Source organism: Colossoma macropomum, unplaced genomic scaffold (genome assembly GCF_904425465.1).
Source record: "Colossoma macropomum unplaced genomic scaffold, Colossoma_macropomum, whole genome shotgun sequence".
NCBI classification, from domain to species: domain Eukaryota; kingdom Metazoa; phylum Chordata; class Actinopteri; order Characiformes; family Serrasalmidae; genus Colossoma; species Colossoma macropomum.
Genome location: NW_023494803.1, coordinates 23170872 through 23198480, shown reverse-complemented (window position 1 = coordinate 23198480; position 27609 = coordinate 23170872). Strand labels below are relative to the sequence as shown.

The 27609-nt window shown below is 39.2% G+C and overlaps 1 protein-coding gene across 3 annotated transcripts in view; it reads right to left on the bottom strand.

Annotated features, from left to right (window-relative positions):
- slc25a21 (solute carrier family 25 member 21) overlaps positions 1 to 27609 on the bottom strand; it is a 93036-nt gene that overhangs the window by 28701 nt on the left and 36726 nt on the right. For all 3 annotated transcript variants that reach the window (XM_036592705.1, XM_036592704.1, XM_036592706.1), the window contains one exon: positions 6066 to 6114. In XM_036592705.1, the coding sequence (XP_036448598.1) occupies positions 6066 to 6114 (49 nt within the window). The remainder of the gene's footprint in view (positions 1 to 6065; positions 6115 to 27609) is intronic.

The following is a 27609-nucleotide window of genomic DNA, read 5'->3' as shown; positions in this document are numbered from 1 at the left end:
GGTCTTGAATACAAGAAATTATAGCAGTGTGTGGAAGGTGAGTGGTAGTGTTACATAGATCTGAATATCATCTGCATAACAGTGAAAATCCACAACGGCAGATAATCTGACCGAGAGGTAAAACATAGATGATGAAGAGCAGAGGGCCAAGGACTGATCCTTGAGGGACACCTTGTACAACAGCACTGAAAACAGAATTATGCTTACCAAGGGCAACAAAGTGAAGTCTATTAGTGATATAGGATATCAACCAGGCAAGGGCAGCATCAGTAATGTCAATAGCTGAAAGGCAGGAGATAAGTATGTCATGATTAACAGTGCCAAATGTAGCACTTACATTTAAGAGCGGAAAAATATTGATAGCACCAGAATAAGTAGAAAGGAGATCATTAAATGTTTTTTTTTTTGTCCTGCCTCTGTAAAGCAACATTGGGTATGAGAAAGGCACTATATAAACTTAATATGTATTATTATTATTATTATTATTATTTTTATTATTGTTATTATTGTTGTTGTTATTAAAAGTATAAGTGAATATAGAATACAGAACAAAATACAAACATTTTCACTAGTGGTCTCAGATTTTTTGACTTAAATCTTTAAGACCTTCAAAGCTCCAAATGTAGTTTTTGGGAACAAACACAAAATATGTGTCATTAGTTAATGTCAGTGTGGAAGAGCTGGGGATAGCCCTTGCACAGAGTTGTTTGGGATGCTTTGAAGTAAGGAAATGGTTGAGGATAGTGGAGACTCCTCGGTCAGCAGGCAACCGTCGGCCATTACACAGACGGTCAAGACAGGGCAGGACACAGCCATCAGGGCTCCTATAGGGCTGCTCTTCAGTCCGAAACCTGAGACTGTGCATTACAGCTCTGTGTTTATGCTCCTCACCCCTGCCTAGCAGGAACAAGGCACATGAGGCAGTCTTGGAGTGGGCCACAGATGCTGTGAGGCGTCCGACAGGCGCTAGAGACAAATGAGTTTTCATCAGGCACTTTACTACTTCTCTAAAACGGGTCATTTCAGCACACTGGGACACTTCTGCTTTATTTCAATGTTTTGTAATATAATGTGTTTGGGACACCTCCTTCCAGCAAACCTATTTAATACGAGGTCCTAATGTGCAATGGCAGGCACATCAGCAGGAGGTCACACAGATAGCAAAAGGGCCATAGAGGCATGAGCTCTTACCGTACAGCTGAAGAATAATCTACAATTTGGTTAAACTGAAGTAGTCAAAGCACCAGCATGTTTTCCTACACATGCACCACTTATATATTATTTGTGTATAAAAATCACCCTAGATGTTACATGTTACAAACACCAAAACCCTGACACCAGTTACTAAAGGCATTTTCACAAATGTCAGGAAATACAAACATGGACAGAGTGTCTTCCATCAGGACGACAGGGCCATGGCAGGGTAGGATTAGAAGATCAGGACAGTACAGCTTAGTGGCATGCTGCTTTACTGGACCAGATCAGCTTCCAGGCCAAAGAGCTTTGAGCCCTGCTGTTTAAGGGCTGGTTGACGGATTCCATCGAGAGTCCACCGGTTCAGACAACAGTCGGAGGGTGGAGGCCTGGAGGCTTCTCTCTCACTGTCATCCACTTCTCAAACGTCATCAGTCACTGCCCTTATCAAACAGCACTCTCCTTCCCTCCATGCAAATGTTGCTTTCAAACATGCTGTGATCAAACGCAGGCAGTGTCATCACAGTGGTTGCCACAAGAGGCAACCCCAGCTTTTTCCAAACCACCTGCTGGTGGAAAGAGCTCAGACATGTTTGTGTACTAAGCTGCAATGGTAGATTGAAAGTGAAACAACACACAGACATCAAGGACAGGCTCAGTACTATTCTACCTAAAAAGTTGCTTACCTACATGAACAACAAGCAAACTGAGGTTAAACACTTCTTTGCAGCTTACAAGGAAAAGACTGCTTTAACATGTGAGAAGGGGGTCATTTGATCTCCTTAAATGATCATTTATTCCCCCAAATGATGTAAAGAGAGAAGAATGGGGGATGGGGAATTTTGGCTATAAAATTGTAAAACTGAACCACTATTAAAAGAGGCATTGCTTTCGCACAAGTTAAGGTCACGCTTTACTTTGTAGCTGTTGTCGGCTACAGCCGCAGCGTACGTAAGTGGAGCTTTTTTTCTCTTTAATGGACTGAGGGCACTTACGTCTCATGGTATGTCTCACCCTCGGTGGCTGTGATACTCTTGAAGATGCAGTCACCGTCATACTCCTCCCACTGTCTCATAAACAGAAACTCCTCCCACTGTCTCACAAACAGAATCTTCCTCTCTCAGATGTATGTAACTTAGCCTAGCAGCTAACATGGTTTAGTAACTTACTTAAGGGTTAGCAGTATAGCTACTTCCCTAGGAAATGTAAGGAATGTCAGATTCTGTTCAATAAACCACACGCATGCCACAGGTAGGACACCTGTGCAATCGCCAAGAGGAAAGAAAACTGATGCCCTGAATGTCATTGTATGATTTTGCCTTCTGCAAATAAACTAATTTACTTAGAATTCACCACAGTAGGACCATGGTGTCTGAGCCACTCCAGTGATGCTGGGGCATTGTGCTTGTTTTCACTGTCTTGCTGAAAGGTGAACTTTCTCCTAAGCTTTGACTTCTCAGCTAGTTATCTTTCAGTATTTCCCTGTATTTGTTGCTGTCCATTTTTACTTTAATTTTTAAAAGGATGTCCCACAGGATGATCCTGTCACCATCAAACTTTTTGTGTGGATGACATTTATTGGCCAGGGTCAGGTTTGTGCCCCACATTGTGCTTTGAATTGTTGCTAAAACCTCTTGATTGCATCTGATGTGTTTTTCATATGTGACGTTTTTCCTTGAGTAATGGCTTCTTTCTTGCCACCCTTCCATATAGGCCGGTTTTATGCTGAGTTCTGGATACGGCTGACTGAGGCACCTTTACTCATATACAGTCACTGAACTCCTTCTGTGGACTCCTTCAAAATGCTTGTTAGCCTTTCCCTGGGTTCTCTCATAAATTTAGCATATTTTGCAAATCAGCCATTTGTAGTGTCTAGGGGGTGTGATGCAGCTTCCACTTCCTGGTTATGGATCCACTAGTTCTCACTGAGAGATCCAAACACTTGGACTGTCTTTTACCTTTTATCAAGATTTTGTCTCTTCTTCTGGACTTTTTTCAAACTTCATACAGGATCCTTTAACCTCATGAAGGATTTTTTGTGCGTCTTCTACTGACACATATAGAAGCACTTTAATAACACCATATGTATTCAAAACATATGGCAGTGCATCTCCAATCTTCACATTCATATTTTATATCTCACACCTGCTCTAAGTATGACTTGGTCTAGTATGTCTGGTTTTATTCTGCTGGCTCACTTTTCTCTCCCTCTTTATTGAAGTTATTTTCATGTTGCACCAGTGCACAATGCAACTATGTAACATGTCTGAGACAAGCAGTCTAATTGGCTGAGAATATGGTAATAAAAACATCATAAACCCCAGTACATACTCCACTTCAACATTTTTTGTGCATAATGCACAGGATCCTGTACTTATAAGAGTGAAAACTGCAGGCGAAACAAATGGTAAACTATGACATATCGGTCAGAAAAGCACCATTTAACTAAAACTATTGGAGTCTGTTTAATTTTTGACCCTATTCTGCCCACAGACTCTATCAGCTAACATTATCAGTTATTAGAATTTTTAGGTCCTTAAATGAAATTTGTATACGCGCTGGACACTAGTTCTACAGCACAGTGCTAGACTGAACAAGGTGGTCACACGTAGGTGCCTGAGGTTTCAGAAAATTACACAACAAGCCACCAAACTTTTAAAAGCACCAACACACAGAGGGAACAAAGGCTCAAGCTAGTACAAGGCTAACCAGTGAAAAGTGTTTAAACTGTGACAGGGGTGAAAAGCAGAAAAGGAGGGTATGAATAGACAGCGATGTCTGAGCCTGTGGGAGGGGCCGAGAATGTGTTTGGGGTGGAGTGAGGCTGCGTAACCGGATCTCCACATAAAGGACAATCTGGGCTCCTTCCTGGTCTCTAATGAGAGCGGCAGCGAGGCTGTCAGGCTGATCAGAGTCAGATGGCGAGCCCCGAGCGCACTGCCCCCCGCCGAAAGTGCCGCCCGACACCCTTTGTTACCTCCAAGTGAGCTGAGACTAGCCCATGAACCATGTAACTAGGTGGTTTCCAGGTTAATGAAAAGCTGTAACTGCAGTCCCACCATCTCCCTGGAAGGCTAACTACACACCAACACTCCCAAAGCCAACCCACTCCCAAACAAGCCATTTTCAAAAAATGTCAACAAACCTGCAAAAAAATGAGCAACCTTGAACATATTTAAACATCACATGCCTATAGTGAGGAGCCAACATTTTTAGGGTTGACACACACACAGACGTGTATATATATATATATATATATATGCACACACACACAGCAGACACAGAGAGAGAGAGAGAGAGAGAGAGAGAGAGAGAGAGAGAGAGAGAGAGAGAATTACGTTTAAAGAGCTACCTCAAGCCCTCATTCTTCCATATGGCTCTAGTGCCCTCCTTTGCTCAGGGTAAATATGTATTCTAAAGTATACATTTTGTCAGGTTCCCCTCTAAAAAATCCCTTTGATTTTTCTAAGGCGGCTTGATGAATAGAAAGAAAAAAAGGTTCACTCTAGTTGGCATCCAATTTGGGGCAGTGGACATTAAAGCAGCAGCCAGGTACTAATAAGAGCCATTCCTGCAACTAGCGTCAGAAAGGAGGTGTGCTGGGTACAGCTACTTCAACGGCTCCAAGACTCGCACTAATAGATTTCAGCTCTACTCACTCTGCTAATTAGCCTGCTAGCATGCTTTAGGAAAGAAGGGAGGAGGTGGGGAGAAAAAGGGAGAAAGGGGGATGAGTAATACATCTACTGCAAATATATGTCAAAGCCCTCTTACTGCACGATTTCTTATCCTTAAATGAACAAATTATTGAATTATTCTTTAGAGATGATTCTTTAGAGTGACAAAATTCTGAAAGCACAAAGATGCATAGCACTACATATGTCCCTCTCACACACACCCCAAAAAATAAAGCTGCCATGCTGTAGTAAGACTTTTATCACTTTTTAAAGAAGTGCATTACAAAGAAAATAGAGTGTGCACTTTTAACCCTGACCCTGTGTGAAGAGAGAGTGGCCAAACTGTGGCCTTACCTGTAATAAACCCCAAACCTTCAGCACCAGACCCTAAATCACCCTACAGCACTCTGGAGTATCACATATCCCCTTTGTACAAGTTCACATACTCACCCTTGATCTACTTCCACCTTCTTGTATTTGTGGCTTTTCATTCAAAAATACTCTTACTTGAAGGTTATTGACTGGGATATAACAATAGCAAAGCTTGTGTATATGCCTGTGTGTTTATATGCATGTGCATGCAAATGTGTATGTATGTGCAGGCATGTATGCATGTTAGCAGCAGAGCTAGGGTCTTGGCAGGGCACGCAGAAGCTGTTAAGGTTTAGGAGTGGCCTACGACCTGTTTACTACCCACTAAGCAGTGCTGGTGTGAGGGCCATGATCACCCTCCACCCCCGTCCTCTCAATCTTACTTATATATTCTCCGTCAAATAACACAGAGAAAGGGAAGGCAGTCAGGAGACCCAACATTCGCCATGAACTTTTCAAGAGCCTCTCATTCATGTTTCTTTCAGTTTTACAACTACAGGCCTCAAACGAGGAACAGAATTAAATGGTATAATGAAGTAAAAATTTGAGCGATTTGCAAAACATTAAAGAGTATTACTTAAACATTTTGGGGGCGAATGGGTAAATGATGCATTTCATTTTCCACAAAATGATTTAGGCTCTTGGCACCAGTGCCCACAGTAGAGAGTGCAGCCTTGGCCAGGCCAACTTTGGCAGAAACAGAGAAAAAAAAAAAGGAACTGCATGAAAAGCATTTCGTCCAAATATAGGCTTGAGTAGCTTCTGCAGGCCCGCAGAGGACTGATGTGTAAGATTTATTTAAAGACAAAACATTTTTATTACCTGGTTTTCACTACGTCTAGAGGGTGCATCAAACAAATTTCCACCAGACCTATAGAGAAAAGAAACAGTAACATTACAAATGTATTAGTAATTTTGGCTCCCTGACTCATCTTTTTGAACAAACATGACAAAAGCAATCATGCAGTAGCATTAAAATTGTAACAGAAATACATAACAGTGTAAATTATTTTACTGTAAATACAAATTGTTACACCGAAACAGGAGAAAAAAGCAAATATTGAATATATATGGGGCAATGATGTGACACTCATTTTTGTTTCCATATTCATTAACATCTTAAAAAAACATTCATGGAAAATATTTAATATAGAAATATTACTCAAAGGCCAGTTCAATTCATTACATTTTGTAATTTTTTCAATCAAGAAGAGGTGTAATACTCCAAATTTGCACTAAAAACAAAACTGCCATTTAAAGGCTTACAATCTTCTAAAGATTAAATTATTAAAAATTATTATGGTCTGGCAAAATTGTACACTAAAATGTAAACAGAAAAAAAACATGGTGAAATGATTGTATTTTTAACCATTATTACTGTTTTAAAAACATTTGTTTGCAAAGTCACCAGAAGCCTCAAAAGCATGATGCAGCATGGTGTATACAACATTTAGTAAATGATATCACAAACAGACCCCTGAAGACCCTCATGGTTGTGTGTGAAGTTGGGTAAGACTTTCAATCTGAAAATTTGACTTTTTAATGACATAGCAAGGTTTCCAAGTCAAATTGTCTAACTGTAGGAAAAGTTAAAAAAAAAAAACTGATTTCATTTGAAAAAGAAGTTTGAAAACATAACGTTATCCATGTTATGCAAATGTTATCATTTCCAAAATAATTCCTATCAATATTGTGATAAAACAGAAATGTCAGGTGATGAGTTCCACGGGTGATTGTAAAACTCTTTCATAAATTAAGAATGTCAAAGTTTTTATTTGTCATATGTACAATTCAGTAACATTTCTCGAGAGTTTAATGATTTATACGTCTACTGTCAAATGCATTTAAGTTATATTAAAAATGCAATATTTGCATTTTTTGACCCTTACACCATTTTCCATCTTAAAGTTTATTTATTCAAAGACTTTCATCAAAATAGGCACCATCTCTATTCGTCACTGATGGGTGACAAATTAAAGGAAAAATCAGAATAAATGAGTGGAGAAACAAAATAAATTGCTCTGATATACTGCAGAGGCATTCTGCAGGCAGCGTTTGTGTTCACTTGTCCCTCTAGACTGAAGAATCACTGAAAATCCAATACAAAGTTATTCTGACTGATTTCTTTGACAATTTATGACAATGTTCTTATCCACAGGACACAAGGAGTCACTGAATGATTTGATGAGTACGAAAATGACACAAATTATATGCTCAGGCCTGCAGTTACCAGATGTCAACCCAAATGACACACATGAACACCACATATGAAGACAGCACGTTCCAACACCATCTTTCAAAAATATATTTCAGAAAAATGGTGCTTCATCCCTCCCATACAGACTTGCAGAATCTATGCCAAGGTGCACTTAAGCGGTTAAACTCTTTCAAAGACTTTTTTTTGCTTTAATTTGTCACCCATTTGTACATCTGCAATATTCCATCACATAAAATATGTGGGAATTATATACCAAAATACATACACTTGTAACTACAAATACAGAATTACAGATGTCTGTGAACTATATGCAAATATCATGTGTTGGATGTGTGCGTGTTCACATGCCATGAGTAAGCGGAAGGGTTTTCCCTCAAAAAATTTTCTGCAACAGTTCCCCAACCTCACATCTGACAGGAGCTACTTGGGCTGGCAAATGCCTTCATCACTCAGATCCTGTTTTTGCCTCCTTGCCACTCCACTGCAACTGACAAGCATGTGGTGAGGCCCTTGGCACAAAATGGTCTCAATACAGAGCTGTGGCAAATGGCATGGAATGCAGCACTTGCCTAGCCTGCAACTCATTACCATCATGCATTTTCATCACTCCAGTGCGCTGATAGATCAAAATGACCACATACAGTGTGGCACATGCAGTCGCATGAAAAGGTTTGAATACTCCTGGTAAAATTAGTTTTGTTGTGAAAACAAGTTAGGATATCCTCTACAGAGAATAAGCCTAAAATGGCAGATTTTTGTGCAATATTTCCATTTATTTGCTGAGTTTAACATGTTAAGAAAAAATAAAACATAAAATATAACATAACTGTTGCACATGCCAGAAGTTTATTATTCCCAATACTTAGAAAATTAACAAAACATGTAATTTGACCAGGCTGCCGAAACTGTAAGTAATTGGAGAGTGACACAATTTCTTTCTCTTGCTCTCTCTCTCTCTGGTTCTGCATCCTACTACACTGGATTTGAAACAAATCAATGACTATGAGGTTAAGGCATGGAATATTGGCATCTGCAACCTTTGCACCGGGACAACTATACAGGATTAATTTTAATCATACTCACAGATGTGTCAAAAACTACTATGAGAACAACACCTAAGCAAGACATTGGTGGGTTTGACCAAAGATGCATACCACTGACCTTAAGAATAGAACAGCCAGGTTATAGTTAAACCAGCAGTTTATTAGTAGCAATTTATTTTTACCATATTCAATATATTAATGATATCTTCTATGCATTCTAAATTCTCAGGCCATCTCATTGTCCATTAAAATAGGAGGACCATGTAAGCAACCATTTCATTCTAAATCTAAATGTGCTGAAGTACAGAGCTGAAACAGACACTGTGCCATTTTTCACCTTCCTTTGTACTCCAGTGTGTTTGTGAATTCTGCTCTGTGTGCATCAGCAAGTAGAGGAGGTACTCAGCTATTCCACACCAGCATTTCAGTGCATCAGATTTATAGTTGTGAAAGGACACAGGATGGTCATTTTAGTATGGCAAATAACACTAATTTCACACCGTGAAAGGCAACTCTTGACTTGATGTTCAAAGTGGCAACCACACAGATCAGGTTCCACTGGGTGCAAACTGAACAACGGTTGAAACTTTATCTCTGTCAGCTATGTGCTATGTAAATAGGTAATAGCCAGTTTGAATGCCTGTTTTGCACCAAACACTACATGACAGTGAGGAATTGGAAAAAGCTTTTTATTGTTTGAGAGATGCTCACAGCTAGGCTATCTGGCAGTACCACAGACAAAGGTTTGACTGCTCAAACAGAGGATGAAGATAAGTGAGATCCCTAGAGTAAAGAGGTTAAGAGTCTCATTGAGATTGTAGAACAGAGGCACTCTTTCTCAGTCGAGCCTCTAAACTCTTTAGAGATTCTCACTGCCATTCCGCTGTTCACTTTAATGGCTTCCCTCACAGATTCCTCTATGTGTACACAGCTGTTCAGCAATGCGGCCCTCATTCTAATTTGCTCCATTAAATATATTGTCCATAAACAAGACACTGTCTCCTTCGGGGATTTCCAGGAAAGTAATTATCAGGAGAAATACCAGAGAAGAATTACAGTTCACTGTTTTGTCTTAATCTGGGCACCGTTAGCTAATATTAACACACTGTCAGCAGCCAAAGTTACAAAAGCATCAAATGCAGTTCACTGTTAATCTCCTGTCAAAGAAAATCAAAAGATTTTAACAGATATGGCGTCTTCTTAAACAAACATGAAGTGGTATAAGAAGATGTTAAGTTCAGTAGCTAATTCCAATCCTTGTTTAACAATGAGAACAGAAAAAAGATCCTGAAGAATAGGTCATAATCCCTTTGTCTCCGAAGGGTCAACAATACACTGAAGTTTATCACCAATTAATCAAAGCTGCTAGAATATTATAGTATTATAGTATAGCATTATACTATAGGGATAGTATAATGTAGCGTTCTCAGAATACAAACACTTTTCATCTAAGTGCTCCATCTATCCAGCAGAGTAGAGAGAAATTAAGTAGTTGTGGCCTGGCAAAACCATTTCAGCTTTCCATCTGAAGGTGCTGCAAGAATATGGTCCTGTGGAAATCTCTCCAGCTATTGTTCAGTCATTAATATGCCAACTGAGATAAAATGCCACCAAGGTACAGCAAAATAAAGAAAAAAGAAAAACAAGAATATGCCATCACTATAGCAATAGAACAAACCCAAAAGAAACTTCTGTTATCTCCACTGTCAGTCCAATGAAAACATGCCATAAACATCTGGCCCACTTTAATATAGTCTATACCTAAATACATAACACAATTTGAGCAGTGAGCAACTCAGTGAGTAAGCACAAGGGCATGTAAGCGTGCCATAGGAGCCTCTCACTGTGGAAGCCCTTCAATCGCTCAGTCCTGCACGAGACGGCCTAACAGAGGCAGCAGATCAAAGGTACAAACCAGCAAGAGGCCACGAGTGCCTGTCACTCATTTGACTCTAATGAACTCCATCTTAAGGGAAAAGCTCCCCACTTAAGCACCGAGACAAGAGTTATTGTCGCCCACAGAAAAAGGGAAACGCACAAACAAGGTGAAAAGAGGCAAGAATAAACCATGGCCATTTTTACTGTGTTCCATATGGATGGATTTAAGCTTGCAGGAAGGGAGGGGGAGAGATGGATAGACCAAAAGAGATAGCGGGACATTTCCTCCACATGATCACTATGACAGCAAATAAAACTTGCTAGGAGTGAGCAGTCTGTGTGCTACCAGTGAGTCAGTGAGGAACGTCCATCACACTGTATTAACATGGATGGAGCTTAAGACTGAAATGGTTGGCAGTGGAGAGCATAGCTCTAAAGCTCTGCTGTATGAGCTGAATGCATTCTCTTAGAGCATGAGTAAGTTGCAAAAAGAAAACATTACTTTAATGATTAGTGGCTCAAAGTCACAAAATAACCCATAAAAACATCCAAATAGTCTGATTTATCAAATTGTAATTCAGCCATGACTGAAAATACTGACTATATTCAATGCATGCAAAATACCAGCTATGTCTGCTGTATCTTAGGATTGCTTTGTGTAGTGGAAATGAGAAGATTCATCCAGAAATCTGTAGATTCCATATATACCTATTCAGGCTCACTGGCAAAAATTGCATTTAGCCATTTAGCATACATTTATGGCACTAATGACAGCCTTGTTGTCAGTCAGAAAACAATGACAAGAGCACCAGCATTATTTCATTTCAATAATTGTACTTTTCTTTAAGTTCTGCCTTCAGATGGCACTGGATTGGTTTAGAAATTACAAAGGCTGCTCTCACCTTAACAAGTCTAACAGTGCATTACGGGGTCTGGTCTGGCCCCACAGGACCTGAAGTTCCAAGTTCCAATTAGCTACACCAAAGTCCAACAGTAACTCAATGGTATGTAGTGAATCGTAACACCAAGCTAAATTCAGCAGACTGAATAGTATTTTTGCCATTCAAGTCATCTTGCTGCACTTTCAAACACTGAAGAGATTCAATTCATGAGCACAACAGATGCAGCTTTAATTAATGTTGCAAATATGTTTTTGATTATTATAACGATTTGAAATTTTATATCAGCAAAGACAGTTCTAAAAAGTTCAGAGTTTCTCCAAGCAACGGATGCTTCTGCCAGTTCTCTGTCTTTGAGAGAACCAACAAAAAGCTCAGTGTTGCATCAAGAGACTTCTTTGGCTGTCAACACACACTACTGTTTAATCGCAGTGTTCAGCAGCGATGCACACATAGTTCATATAGCACTTAACAACAGAGTTATACCTACTGTCAGGGAAAGGAACAGTGTCCTGTTTGAGTGAGAGACTGAAGAGACCACCCCCACCCCAGCAGTTATTCATCTGGCGTATACATTTAGTAATAGAACTGCAGCCAGTGCTCTGCCATCTGGTTGCTGTTTGAAGCTTAGTTCTGCATCACCGAATGAAATATTACTGCGTTCCATTATTTGGCATTACCTTTTGTCTCTGAACCACAATGGCTCTGACAGCTCCTGTCATCTGTGGCTGCTGCACCCATAGACACACTCACAAACTCACACATACACACATAGACTGTTCATGTAGGTACACAAACACTACTCAGTATTACAGACTGACAAGAAGAGGCAGTGCCACATTCACTTGACACGTATGGCCAACCACCTCTAAGGCGAGTCAGATCATAACGCATATGTAACTCAAGATATTCCACACAAGATAAAGAAACTGCTCAATGTTTGAAAAGACTGAACTTTTGGTTTGTTTTGACTAAACATCCATATGTTATGATCATTTAATATTATCTTTATCCTGTGTAAAATCTTATGTGAGGATTGGGCTTAGCCTAAGTGTAGGAAAAAGAAGCGCAAATGGAGAGTCACTGGTGACCAGGCAGCAGCATACTCCATCAAAAGACTGCTTGGTCACTAGATCTGATCTCTAGATCTCTAGATTTGTATGGTTAAAAATTGATCTTAACCTACATCAGGCATAATATGTGCCTGGTCAAAGTTATGACAAGAAGCGGAACAGTGGTCATTCATTCTGGACCAAAACAAGGCAATTACAGATTCAAACAAAAAATGCCAAAAATAAGGCAGCTCGTCCTCAGTTTGCATTCCTAATTTTCTGATAACTTCGCTGGGTGGAGATCATATATCACCACAATGAGATTGCTATCTGCAGTTAGTTTTGGCTTGGGCAAGTACCCGGCTCTCACTCCCACGCATAAATGAGAAAAGAAAATAGCATAGTGACAGTAAGCGATTGCACAACATGCACAGGTGTCATCAATCATACCAAGACAGAGACTGAGCACGCAAATTTTCCCCAAGCCTTGGAGAAAAGGTTAAACAAGAGAGGCGGGGGGAGAGCAATTTGCACATGATTTTACAGATTTAGATGGTGCACAATCTACATGCCTTTGCAGTTTTAATTGAGGGTAACTGCCACTGCCACAACTGTTATCAGTATTACTATATAAGCACAGCTGCTGGCATTGCTGCAATGAGCCATCCAGCTCCTCAGGTTATAGCCACACTTAAGCTCCTCCAAATCATGCAGAAAATGCCTGTGGCCTTGTGTATTAAGACACAAGAAAACACAAGGAAAGTTGTCCTTGTGACATTTACACGTTTGAGTGATTGGAGATAGTGGTAATTGGTTCCTCTTCAGTTGGTGTGAAGATCAAGAAAGAGCTTAGACTGGTATAGCCTGCAGGCAGACAACAGAAATATGCTGGACTTGCCTGTAATGCTTTCTTCATCAAGCCAGAAATAACTACATACTGCAGCCAAAAATGACACAAATGATCATATGCAAAAATAATGCAAAAATGTTATTCAGAATATTCAAATAACTTACACAATTGAAATGCATAAGGGCAGATATGTTTCCAGTGAAAATTTTACATGGAGTGAACTTCTGGATGTAGTCTGCAAGGGATACATGCTGAGTGAGTGATGTTGGGGCATCAGTCAATCGTGTTCACACCAGCCCTGAAGCCCAGAGGTTTGGCAGAGTTCCGAGTGAACCAGTAGCAGGTTGTGAAAACCCTCATCGTTCCTTACGCCTCCACGCTCACCTTCATGAATACAACTACTCAAAACACGTCAGTGCAGGAATGCTAAACAAACAGACAATGCTGCTGCACTGCCCCATTTGTCATCCTGTGTAACAATGCAAATCTGATTAGCCATCAGACATTGCGAGACTGACACAGGCATCAGGTTCCACTACTGTCAAACAGAACAAAAATTTATTAAATATAAGAACTAGGTGAAGAGTGAGCTCTTCAGCTAAAAATCAGTTCATAACAAAAATATGTCACACGTAAGGGGCTCTTAGAAGAACTACCTCATCAGAATGTCAAATCTGAGATCTTAACATTGTCTTTTGTACTAGAACCCATGTGTCAAACACAAGGCCTGCGGGCCTAATCCGGCCTGCAAAAGTATTTTAATATTCTATTAATATTAGTCTGGATTTTCAGTGCGGCTGGGAACGTTGTTACTTGTCAGAGTGTCTTTTCAGCCTGAAACAGCAGATAGGCTTGTGTTCCTTTCAAGAAACCCGTAAAGAACTTTGTGGTTTTGCACTTTTCTTAACCCTTTAATGTTCTGCTAAACCATTTGGTAGAGCACATTATACATGCCACAAAGTGCCATCTCAACCATTTGGTAGACGTGAATATTTTAAAAACTGTGGGATCAAAAAAAACGAACAAATATAAACACCAATTGTTTTTATTATTGCCCCAAACAAATAAAAAATACAAAAAAATTCTATTGCTTTTTTTCTTGGTGAGGACATTAAGGAGGTCATACTGGCACATTATTTAAAGTGAGAGTTGCTTGTGAGCTTTAATGAAGCTGCTTGCTATTCTTAAAAGAATATCACTAATTAAGATGGTTCTTTTATTTTTTATTATTTTTTTGTTACAAATTTTGTCGTGCTTGCACAGTTTGAGTCCCTTGAAAGGATTCATTTGAACAATTTAATGATTATAGGCTGTGCTATTACTATATTTGCACTTCTGCAGTCTTTTAAATCGAAACAGAATTGAGAATCGTTGATACAGCCCATGTCGTTGATACAGTCCATGTCCTGATATGTCTATCAGGACATGGGCAACTGGCACAACCTTTTACTTTAAATAATATTACTATGGAGCAAAGTCAAACTTGTCCACAGTCAAACCAAATATTTGGATCTAATCCTGCTAAACTGTAATTGCAATGTAAATGAAAGAGGTATCAGACAGATCTGTTAAAAGTATAAATAACATTAATTTTAGGAGAGAAAGATATAAAAATGTATTTCAGGAGGTACAAACACAGCCAGGGATATTAAAAGGCAATTAAAGGCTTTTGCAGAGGAAAGAAGTTCATTAATGCAGAGGCAGGCAGTCATTATGAGTAGTGATTTATGCCACTGCTAAGTTCACCTCAGCAGCATAGAGCAGAGCAGCAATTACTCTTCTTAACCACTGTATAAAATGATGAACATGAGTAACAGCTTCTTCTTGCTGATTATTTTGAAAATCCCGTAAGGAAGTGGATGAATAATAGCTTTTAATGATGAGCGGAGTGTGCAAAATAAATATGTAAATAATACAAAAAATAAATATTGTAGTCCAGATCAGTTTTTGAGGACCTCCAGTCAGTTTTTTTCTGAGCTACCACACAGATAAGACATTTAATTAAGTGTTAAGTATCTAAACTTGTTTTTTTAAGGACTGTATTCAGGTGGGTAGGCAAAGAGGGATAAAGAGCTTAAAGAGACAAACTAAAGAGCACATTTGAGAAGTGAAGAAGGAAAAAAAAAACAACTAATAAAAAACGTGAATTGCTTATGATAGTGCTGGGCGGCACTGATAAAATTCAAAGTCACAGAGCAGGTACTATTTGGGTGGTGGGTCATTCTCAGCACTGCAGTAACACTGACGTGGTGATGGTGTGTTAGTGTGTGTTGTGCTGGTACGAGTGGATCAGACACAGCAGTGCTGCTGGAGTTTTTAAACACTCACTGTCCACTCTATTAGACCCTCCTACCTTGTCAGTCCACCTTGTAGACGTAAAGTCAGAGACGATGGCTCATCTGCTGCTGCACAGTTTGTGCTGGTCATCCTCTAGACATCAGTGGTCACAGGACGCTGCCCACAGGACGCTTTTGGCTGGATATTTTTGGTTGGTGGACTATTCTCAGTCCAGCAGAGACACTGAGGTGTTTAAAAACTCCAGGAGCAACACACAGACCGCTGTTGTAGGCTATCAGTAAATCCAAAAAGATTGTGAGATTCGTTTTGTTAGCTGTGGGTAGTTAGTTAGCTAGTTATTTACATGAAGTTTCATGAATATAGGTTATAATTTTACTAATTTAAATTTACTAATGATCCAGTACATTTATAATCAAGGTCAGATTTTAGTCATTTACATAATGATAGAAATAATTTAATTTCTTCTTTTCAGAATTTCATACTGTTCTGCTGTATCAGCACATGAGCTGCTTTACTGTTGTGTACCCCTTTATCATGCTTTACCATGCTATTTTAGACTAAAAGTATCCCACCCCGACACCCAAAAAAGATTAGCACCAAAGTCTTTGTAAAGTAACCAAGCATTGGAGTGGTTTTATGACCAGATATTGCTTCTTTTACCACTCATAAATTATGAATGGGCTTTTTAATCAGAAAACATGCACCTAAACCTCAATCACAGCAGCAAACACTGCACTACTAAGCAGACCTTTTACCAAGTACGCCTTCTGATTCTTGCCCTGCACAGAGAAAACTAAATACTAAGCACAGCCAAAACAAGTTGACAGAATTTCAAATAGAAGCAATAACAGATAACAGATAATGCTGGACGGCATAGATTGAGAACCCCTGGTCTAAAGGCCTGCACAGATAATTTTTAACACAAAACTCAAATATCATGACAAAGGCAACCACACAGAAGCGGATGAGTGACAGAGGAGAAAGAATGAGGATTATGATATGCAAATCTTGTTGTAACTGATATATTAAGATGTGCCCTCTCTACAGAACCCTCACTCATTCTCTGGAAAACTTCTAACCAAATGAACTCTTGGCACCTGTTGCAGCCTCCCTCCACTCATGAAGGACTACATCAGTAGGATCTTAGACTGAGGCAAAAGGCCCCATCTGAACAGGGGATAAAACACAAATGAAAGAAGCATTTTCAGATGAATTTCACATAGTCCACAAGCAAACAATCTAAAACTATTCTCTACAATGTTCAAACTTGAAATATTACATGTACAATGGTGCTTGAAAGTTTGTGACCCCTTTATAATTTTCTACATTTCTGCATAAATTTGATCTAAAACTTCATCAGATGTTAAGTCCTAATAGTAGATAAAGAGAACCAAATTAAATAAATGAGACAAAAATATTGGACATGGTCATTTATTTATTGAGGAAAATCATTATAATATAATATTACATATCTGTGAGTGGCTAAAGTATGTCAACCTTTAGGATCAACAGATCATGTGATGGTGAAATTAGAGTCACGTGTTTTCAATCAATGGGGTGGCGAACAGGTGTGAGTGACCACCCTGTTTTATTTAAAGAACAGGGATCTATCACAGTCTGATCTTTACAGCACATGTTTGTGGAAATGTATCATGGCACGAACAAAGGAGATTTTTAAGGACCTCAGAAGAACAGTTGTTGATGCTCGTCAGGCTGGAAAAGATTACAAAACCATCTTGAACTCCACCAATCCACAGTCAGAAAGGTCATGTACAAATGGAGCAAAATTCAATTCAAGACCGTTGTTATGCTCCCCGGGAGTGGTCGATCAACAGAGATCACTCCAAGCAATGCGTGTAATAGTCTGCGAGGTCACAAAGGAACCCAGGGTAACTTCAAAACAACTAAAGGCCTGTCTCACAGTGGCTAATGTTAATGTGTTAATGAACAACAATGGTGTACATAGCAGGGTTGCAAGGAGAAACCCGATGCTCCCCAAAAAGAACAAAGTCTGCAGTTTGCTAAAGATCACATGGACAAGCCAGGAGGCTATTGTAACAATGTTTTGTGGGCGGATGAGACCAAAATAAATCTTTTTTGGTTTAAATGAAAAATGTTATGTTTGGAGAAAGGAAAATACTGCATTCCAGCATAAAAACTTTATCCCATCTGTGAAACACAGTGGTGATAGTATCATGGTTTGGGCCTGTTTTGCTGCATCTGGGCCAGGACGGATTGCCATCATTGACGTAACAATGAAGTCTGAATTATACCAGCAAATTCTAAAGGAAAATGTCAGAACATCTGTCCATGAGCTGAAACTCAAGAAAATGTGGGTTATTCTTCTTCAACCAAAGAATGGTTGAAGAAGAATAAATTTAATGTTGTTTTCAGTCCTGACCTTAATCCTATAGAAATGTTGTGAAAGGACCTGAAGCAAGCAGTTCATGGGAGGAAACCCACCAACATAACAGAGTTGAAACTGTTGTGTACGGAGGAATGGGCCAAAATTCCACCAAGCCGATATGCAGGACTAAATCAACAGGGACCGGAAACGTTTAGTTGCAGTTTTTGCTGCACAAGGGGGTCACACCAGATACTAAAAGCAAAGGTTCACATACTTTTGCCACTCACAGATACGTTATATTGGATCATTTTCCTTAATAAATCAATATCAATAAATGATCATGTCTAATATTTTTACCTCATTTGTTTAATCTGGTTCTCTTTATCTATTAGGACTTCTGTGAAAATCTGATGAAGCTTTAGGTCAGATATATGTAGAAATATGGAAAATTCTAAAGGGTTCACAAACTTTCAAGCACCGCTGTATACTAAATCATTGAGGAACAATAGAAATGCACTAAAACAGTACCAAGAAAACAAAAAACACACAGAAAAGTGATTACATAACTCACAACACACATAGCTCTTCATCAATATTACTTAAATTGATTTATTTACTTTATCTACTTTCTAATCAAAATTTATCTACTTTTTAATCAACATTAAATTGTCTAGATCACTAACTGATTTACTGTATAAAGCAATAAGGATACTGGAATACACTTAGAACTAACACTAATATCTCCTGTCTATGTATGTCATAGGCATGTTTATTTCAGGCTGAGATTCCAGGAGAGATAGAAATGTTTTTTTTTTTCTTTTTAGGATCTGTGTATGGTGTCGAGTCTTAACAGCCTCTGTTGTTCAGCCCTCACTGAAAGAACCTCAAATGCCAGATAAGGCTGAGTGATGTAAAGCAGCCCACAGTAGCTGTTCCTGGTGCTTCAGCCAGGCATGAGCACAAACTCCGTTTACATTTACATCTGTATTTCCACAGAAGGTGCCCTGGAGGGCATGACGTCGTTAATAGGGCACATTGTTGAACTGGCTTTGTCTTTGCTCAATCTGAAACTTGACAGGGTTGTAGCTCATCAAACGTGTCAAGAGACATCAGAGTAATAATGTATTGTTTGTATTGATATCAATAGGATCAATCTGTTCATGTTTGACACTTTTACAAGAAAAGTAGCTGAGTTGGGCTGATAAGGTGTGCTGGACTGATGCAATCTTTAACAATTACTGTGTTTTGTAGATAAGTATGTTTTCTCTATAGCTTGTATTAAATCTGATAAAAAAAAACAGTGTAGTTGTCATATTTCATATATAGTGTGCATTTTTTCAGTGTTAGTTTAAGGAAGGTGTCTTGAAGGTCATGATTGGACAAACAGCAAATGAAGCTGGCACGTGAATGGCCAAACCATTCCAGAGTGTCTCTTGCTTTCCACTGGTGTGTGTGAGTGTATATTTCTTACAACAAATCACTCAAAAGGATGAGCTGTTCTGTGTCATTGCTGTCACCTAGTGGACAATGAAGAGAGAAATGAGGAAAGCAGAAAGAGAGTAGCTTAAAACACACTTTTATTACTTTTGTCTCCCTTTAACAAAAAAAGCATTTACAAAGAAATTTACTTCTGCACCTCACGCAAGGAAGGTCATTTAAGTGTTCCGTGTAGGCACTTCTTATCACGCATGAAAAAGTGGAAATGCCAGAACCAGACAGCCATCAAATATTTGGCCTCTCACAAAGCTACATTCAGCTTCTTCACATGGTCAGGACACAGAAACACCAGAGTCTGTCCAGTGCTTCTGAAATGCTCACCTATAGTCCATAAAAGCTGATAATGAACCCAATTATGGGCCAGGAACAGCAATAATAGACCTTTAGTGGGGCAGTAAATGCTTTAATTACTTGTTAACACCCCATGTCTCTTTGGACAAGTGCAGAGCAGGCCCCCTGGATGTGGACTGGCTGGAGGCCCTCAAGGAGGAGAGAAGGTTATGAGGGACTCACCTTTGAAGGCACATCACTATACAATGGCAAATCACAGAACAGTGTGAGAGACACTCATAGCAGAGAGGAACAGAGAGCAGGGCTGAGCTCAGCTTCCTGCCTGTAAGGTGCACATGCTGATGAGAATGACAGAAAAGAACAAGAGACATTCTTTGAGAATGATACAATCTATTCCTTCTCTTGGGACCTGCAGAGGAAAACAGGCATTGCAGGCACAACCACACAAACACACACACGCAGAGACATTCCTCAACCATTTTGCGCATTGTACCCTTTTTAAAATGAAAGAAAAATTATGTAACAAAAGTAAACATTAATATATTTTGGTAATAAACTACCATTTAGAGCAAGTAAGCAAACTGATAAAAAATTTAGTTCAGACTTAGATGTCCTCAATGTATGCACACGCTTATTCAGCAACTGCCTCTCTGCATTTAACAAGAATGCCAAGCTGATGCAGCACTGTCTCAAAGCAAATTGTGCAGTAATATCTGTGCTTATGTGTTCCTTTCACCAACGATGGGCCCTCTGTGTCACAATCGTTTAAATGTATGATTTAATAAGTGTGATACTTTCCCTTAAAGTGCTGACACTGGCGTCTAGACCTTTAGGGAGGTCTGCATAAAAGGGTTAAGAACACCACAATATCACCAGTATGTCAGCCTCTGGGCACGCTGCTTTTAAAATACTGACATTGGTATCATCCCTTGAAAATCCAACATTTAAAAGAAACCCCATATCAGCCGTCCTTGAGTCTTGAGCACTCTGATACACAGAACAAGTTGTGAGAAGGTATGTGGTACTGGGGCACAGGGTGATCAGGAGGGTGACTGGTGTATGCTTTGTTGGGTTGTGTGCATCTAGGAGCAGTATTAGAGTGCTGTAGTATGCCCCCCTCCCCGGCTTTGGCGTGAGAGACTGAAGCAGGAAGCCATTACTGAAGTGTAAACGCACTCAGCCAGCACTGGCCAAACACAGAAGGAACATGTTTCACCACCCTGCTTTTCAGAGCAACACACTCATACACCCTCAAAGCCATAGAGTTCCACTGAATTCTCCTCCTCTCGTGACACACACTCACTCTCACTCTCTCTCACTCTCTCTCTCTCTCTCTCTCTCTCTCTCTCTTCAAACATTACATAAGCAGTTTGGGTCAGGCATGGTGGCGGTTTGAGGCTGATGAGAGAGAGTTATTATGTTACACACGGCGGCGGTTTGATGCAGTAATTATATAATCAGTAGTGTGGCCCTGCCTTGTATTTGTGAGTGAGTGAATGTGTGTGTGTGTATGATAGTCATTATTGAGATCAGAGTAATAAATTGCTCTGAGCAGCAGGAGCTGACAAGAAAGTGCTGTGGTGAGATGATATTTTTGACACCAACTTGGCACCACCCTATGCCCTCGTCTGTCTGAACACACTGACATAAAAACAGTACTCACACTCATAAGCCCTAGTACCCTGGCACAGCATGCACACACAACAAAAACTGCAGCAGTGCTGATAAGCTGCCACAGCCTTTAACTCTTCAAAGGCACACTCATCATGCATTTAAACGATATATGTATTGTAAAGTACAATTATAGAGCCACCCTTCATCTATTTAATTTCCAGTCAAAATAGCCATTCAGTCCAAGTTACTCATTATTCAGGAGATAGTGCAGAGGAGATTAGATATAAGATAATCAAAGTGCCTAAAGTCAAAGGGGAAAAAGTAAGTCCCAAACCTGGAGTTCATCCTTAAAAGATACAGAGAAAATGAATTTCCTAAGACCTGGTGGACCACCAAAACTGTCACCGATAGATAAGCAGCACTGTAAGCTTTTATCTTTTAGAGATCCACAGGCATTTGTCCATTCTTCCACTGTAAAAAAAACATCAACACTGTTGTTCTAAAAGGATGTGTAGCTGCCAAGAAGCCTTTACTGAGAAAAAGGCATCAACGGAGCTACTGCTTCTTCACAGAATGATGGACTGACCACCCCATTATATAACATTTGCGCACACAGATCTGGCCTTAAAATGATCATACATGAAAATTCACATTTGAAAACTACTTATAAAATAGTGAATTTGACATGAAAATGTGCATAGATGAACGCAAGATTTCTTGTTGACATACAAACAGTAGTGTGAGTGTGATGTAGGTGATGTGATTTGTGAAAATTGTCATTAGAAATCTTAATAAATATTATAAACATACACATTTATTATAAATTATAATACATTTAATAAAAAATACTATTTTTTATTAAACGCATATAGATTTATATTAAGCTACATATAATATTTAATTAATATATATTTAATTATAATATTACTTATGTTAATATTATAAATGGTATTTATAATTATGTATATAAATAATGCTATATTTATAACAATTATTTTCAAAAATTACATTAAATAATCTATTCAATTCTAATAATAAAATTAATAAATAAAATAAATACACTGTATTTATAAATCTTATAAATATTATACAAGTATGCAAAAAGTTAAATAAATTGAGTTTTGCAAATGAAGCACCAGACCTCAACATCACTGAATGTGTAAGGAATTACTTAAAATATGAGAAAGCAGAAAATGCAACTATTCTAAGATTAAACTTAGAATAGGAGGTGTCGTAAAACATGGCTGCAGATTTCTCTGAAAAACTGCAAGCAATTCTCCCAAAATGAATGGCAGCTGTAATAAAGGTGAAGGTTATTGGGGCTTCTGTGTACATTTCTGATAAATATATGTTTTTTTTTTTTTCATTGCTGCTGAAAAATAAATATTTTACTGACCATTTTGACTGAAGATTCAAAAAATTAAGGGTGGTTTCTGACATTTGCACTGTACTGTATATAAAGTAGTCTAAAACACATTTATATTAAATATTTCTCATTCTTAGCTTATTGAACTGAATTCTATCAAAAGTGCAGGTCCAGAACTTTACATGGACGCCACATTTATTCAGGGGACATTTTACTGTGATTACTATAAGAACATGAATTTGATAAAACGTAATAGTTCTAGGTACAGCGTTGTTTAGCAGAAGGAAACTTTGTATTTCACATTTTTTGCCATGTTCATCAATTTTGGCATTGAAGCAGACAGAAAAAAAGCTGTATAAATATAATTCACTATGCAACCATATAGTTAGTTATGCATTTTCATTTAAATAGTACACTAAAACAGTATAGATAAACAATACTTTCCTTTTTAAACCATGCCATTATCTATGCATCCGTGCTCAGGATTTAAAGAAGAGTGCTTAATTTTAAAATAAATCATAACATTCCGCACATGAGGGAGCACTCTTCACTTTATCAGAGCAGTTGTGAACTCTGAGCAAGTTCAGTATCTATCCAAACAAAAGAGGCAACAAAGCATACCGCTCCAACACATGACTTGTTTTACAGGCCACAAAAGAGGCGTGCTGAGATCTGGAACACACACGGCAGGACAGTGACAAGTCCAGCTCAACAAATCTGAGAGGTGGAGGAGCCTGGCTGTGGACCTCACCATGGTAGGTCTTCAAAGGAACCACTAATGAAATTCAGCATCACGCATGAAAACAAGCACCATAACTCCATAATTGAAGGGTCGAGCTCCTAATGCTGGACACGCTCCAGACCAGACAATTATGCCCAGGGCTTTTTCAACCAGCAATTTGTCAAAAAATCGAAAGGAGTATTTAAAACTGTCAGGGTGAAATTGTTCATAAGGCTGTGATATTTTAGCAGTGCAGTAATGTAAGCACTGGGCTGAAATATGAAAACGTGTGATGGTCCGCTCATAGAGGAAAAATGGCTGATCAAATCAAAACACACACATACACACAATCGCACTCATAATTACACTCTGGAGCATTTGGTCGGACTGCTTAGGAGCCTGAAATAGCAAGCTTTGAATGAAAATGAGTAAGCGGCACAGCACACCCACACAAAATATGGAACATCTCTGGAGGCCAGCTTTTAGTACAAATAGGTATAGCATGGTACACAAAAAACCTTAAATGAAAGAGATCTATCCACAAGAAGCAGATAGAACTGTGACATCACTGAGGAGCGAAAGAGGAGCATGTGGTTAGGAAAAGTCAATGGATTACGCATGTGCTGAAAAAGGACAACTAGCAATCATTTGGACTAATTGTACGGTGCAGTAATTTAGTGTGGAGGTGTAATGGTAACGATGTGCAGAGATTCAGACTATGGGAAATAAAGTTAACGGCTGTTTGTGTCTTTCTCTGGGACAGATGTGGACAATGAACTCTTGACACTAAGTCACTTTATGTTCAACATGTGTGTGTGTGTAAGTGTGTGTTGTTACTGTCTCTGGCCATGTGGATGAGTGTGTGCGTGTGTGGAAGATGAGGGGAGCAGCAGGATATGTGGCGATCTGGGAGGTTAGGTGTAATGACACACAAGGGACAGATTAGCTTCCTGTCTGTCAGAGATCCATCAGGAAGCAGCTGATTTACAGCCTTCATGACCAGCCTGCATGCCCTGTACCCAAAGCAAACACACACACAGAACACATCACACATATGTGCATGGCCATAGTGAGAGCATTCTGTCTACTACCCTCCCAATGCACAGTGTCTGTTCTGCAGGTATGACTGGCTGCACAAAATACATTCAATTAATTATTATTGTGATATTGGCTTTTTACAGTCCTATGCTGCAGATATGCAAATGAGACTGTAATACATGACAAAATGTCTTGCTATGTGCATCCTGACTAAATCTCAGACAATCCAAGTGAGTTTCTGTGGGCAATTAATGAATGATGGCATTTACATGATTCAACAAACATAAATAATTTTAGTTTAAATACTGCAAGTCAATCTTTAATATATTGTAAGATTTCTCTGAGTAGTAGTAATTGCAACATGAAATTTTGTCTTTATTGTGCAGGCCCGACATGACCCCGACATGACCCGAGGCTGATGAGCCCAACCCCTATATAAAAGAATATATCTACATAAATTTTGCATACTCACACATTTTCTCTTTTTCACAAACACACACACACACACACAAACACAAACACACACTCTCTTTCATTCATTATAGTATAGCTGTGTTCGGATTGGCTCCAGAGTTTGAGAAGTGGACAAACAGTACATTAGTTCAACAGTATATCAGTCGCAGTCACACCACAGATGATGAGATGGACAGGCTAGATTGGTGGAAAGGTCACACTTGATCGTTCAGCTTGCCCAAAGTGTGTTAAGCAGCAAGTAGCAGCAGTAGAGTGAGAGGAACTTTAGTGCAGTGGGGCTAACAGGTGATCAGAGGTGGGGGGTGCTGTTCTCTGCCAGGTGTAATCAGTAACACTACAAAAATATACTGATAATAAATACTGTGTTTTTACAAATGTGTAAAATACCAGTTTATCCCAACATTACATTTTTGTCAATCAGCTCAAGAGCTTAGTAATAAAGCAAAGCACTGTGAAACCATGTCTAGGACAATCCATCTCTGTTAATTTGTGCAAGTGGACTCAGGTCTGGTTCAAGTTTCAAATTTAGCAGCACCAGTTGGGCCTGGTTGAGTCGGGTCTCAAAGATGGGTCAGGTTCAGGTTTCAAATTCATGCCCGTAAAGAACTCTAACACACACACACACAGCATACACAAGGGCTTTATGACAGCTTTCAGTATACTACCCTAACTTGTTGGCCTTGTGGTCTCGAGTACAGCGTTTGTGTTCTGTAAGCATGTATACAATTCTTAACTCTTAAAATGAGAGAATATGCATTCATATATACGTTAACCTCTCAGTGACACCCAGTGTGCTATGGTCTGTTGGTCCAGGACGGGGAGAGAGAAGATGGACAGATCCATTAAACAAGATGTCACCCACAAACACAATGATTAATCACATACTGCAAATTATAAGCACCTGTGCGAGGGTCCCTGACTACCCCTCCTCCTCAGACATGCCTTCACCCTCACAAACTTTGACAGACACATACTTCACTTTCTGTCTGTCTCGCTTCTGATGACAGAGTCCCTTAAACACGCAAATTTACATACACCCATGCTTGCACAGAGTGCAGTCAATATTTGAAGTGGACAAAGATAGGGGTCATGATCAGATTAGATGAATACACTGTATCTTTATAAAATTCTATGTACATATCAATTGTTCTACTTTAGACTATGAACCAGGTCAAAAGGGTTTGTTTATGTTCTTCATAATGCTATTTTAGTCAATTAATTTACAAGTCTTGGTGTTTACAACAAAATGGGGATTTAAAATAGGGCTTTAAAATATGAAGTGGGTACAATTAAAACTATTAATCGATAAACAATGACTGTCAATTTGTGTAAATAATGTATATATTTTCTATTATCCTACTGCTCTCTCTTACAGAAAGAATGGCACACAGGTGTATATGCATTTTCCGTACATATTGTTTTTATATATTACAGGCTTCCTAGTTAATCTTCTTCCACTTACGTATTTTGCGATCTTTAAAAGGCTATATGATTGTTATGGATCAACTGAACACATTTTCATTGTTTGGCCTTTTTTTAAAATCTCTGATTACTTGATTAATCATCAAAATAACTAATAGATTCCAATATCAAACAGATATTAACTGCCGAAGTTTATATGTACATCTCATTGTTGACTAAAACAGAGCAACCTATGGCACTGGTGAGGTACACGTCTTAACTCAACCACCTAGAGTTACTAATGAGCGCAACCGGCACTCAGCAGCTGCAGTGGAGGAGAACAGAGCAGCCCTCTCTCCACAGTCACCTGAGCTCATTATGCTAAAGCGCTAGCAGGGCTAACGGACGGACGGCCTGATGTGAGGAAATGGCAGTGTGATTAATGGGGGCAAAATTGAGCCATGCAGGCCGTTCCCCTGTCCCAGTTAAACCAGTCGCCCGCCATCAGCCTCAAACTCAAAGTCTGAACAGCACAAATCAAACCCACGCAACTCTATAAACACAACCTTCATCCCACATCATACACACAGCCATGGCATCTAAAAAAGTGAGAGAAACTACTGCCCAACTACTGTTGTTTTAAACATTATATATTCTCACAAAAAGTATAAATGTGATATCACAGACTGTGTTGCTGACTTAGGCACCGTACTTCTGCGTGATATTGGACAGCAGATGCTATCTTAGAACACTACTTATGCTCATAAGACACACACACAGCTGTAGGGAAACTGTGTCTCATACATAAAAAAAGCTATTATAAAAAAGAGACTGAGTGAGAGAGCAGGAGAGAGAGAGAGAGAAGCAGGAAAAGTATGTGTGTGCGTGTGTGTGTAAAAGGAGGAAAAGAACACACAGAGGCCCCAGGTACCTGCCTGTACAGTCCCTTCTCTCCAAATGTTTATTTTGGACCAGACTGGCGGCCAACTGGTTGCAATTGACCCTCTACAGGGACGAGTTAGAGAGTGAACATGAAACTTTCCCTTCTGGGAGAGAGCAGGGGGGGAAAAGCCACACACACACACACACACACACTGCCGGCTCAGCTATATTAGCATACATGCTCAAACAGACCTACAAAATAAATAAAAATAAGACATAAAAAAAATACACACACACACACAGACACACACACACACACACACACACACACACACATATATATAGGTCTATTCGTCATGAAATATTCACACAACGTAAAGGGCAGCTGGCATTTCTAAACAAACAAAAAACAAACAAGCAAGCAAACAAACAAATAAATAAACAGATCAGAACAAAATAGCAAGCTATACCTACCAAATACTCACAGTCCTCTTTTT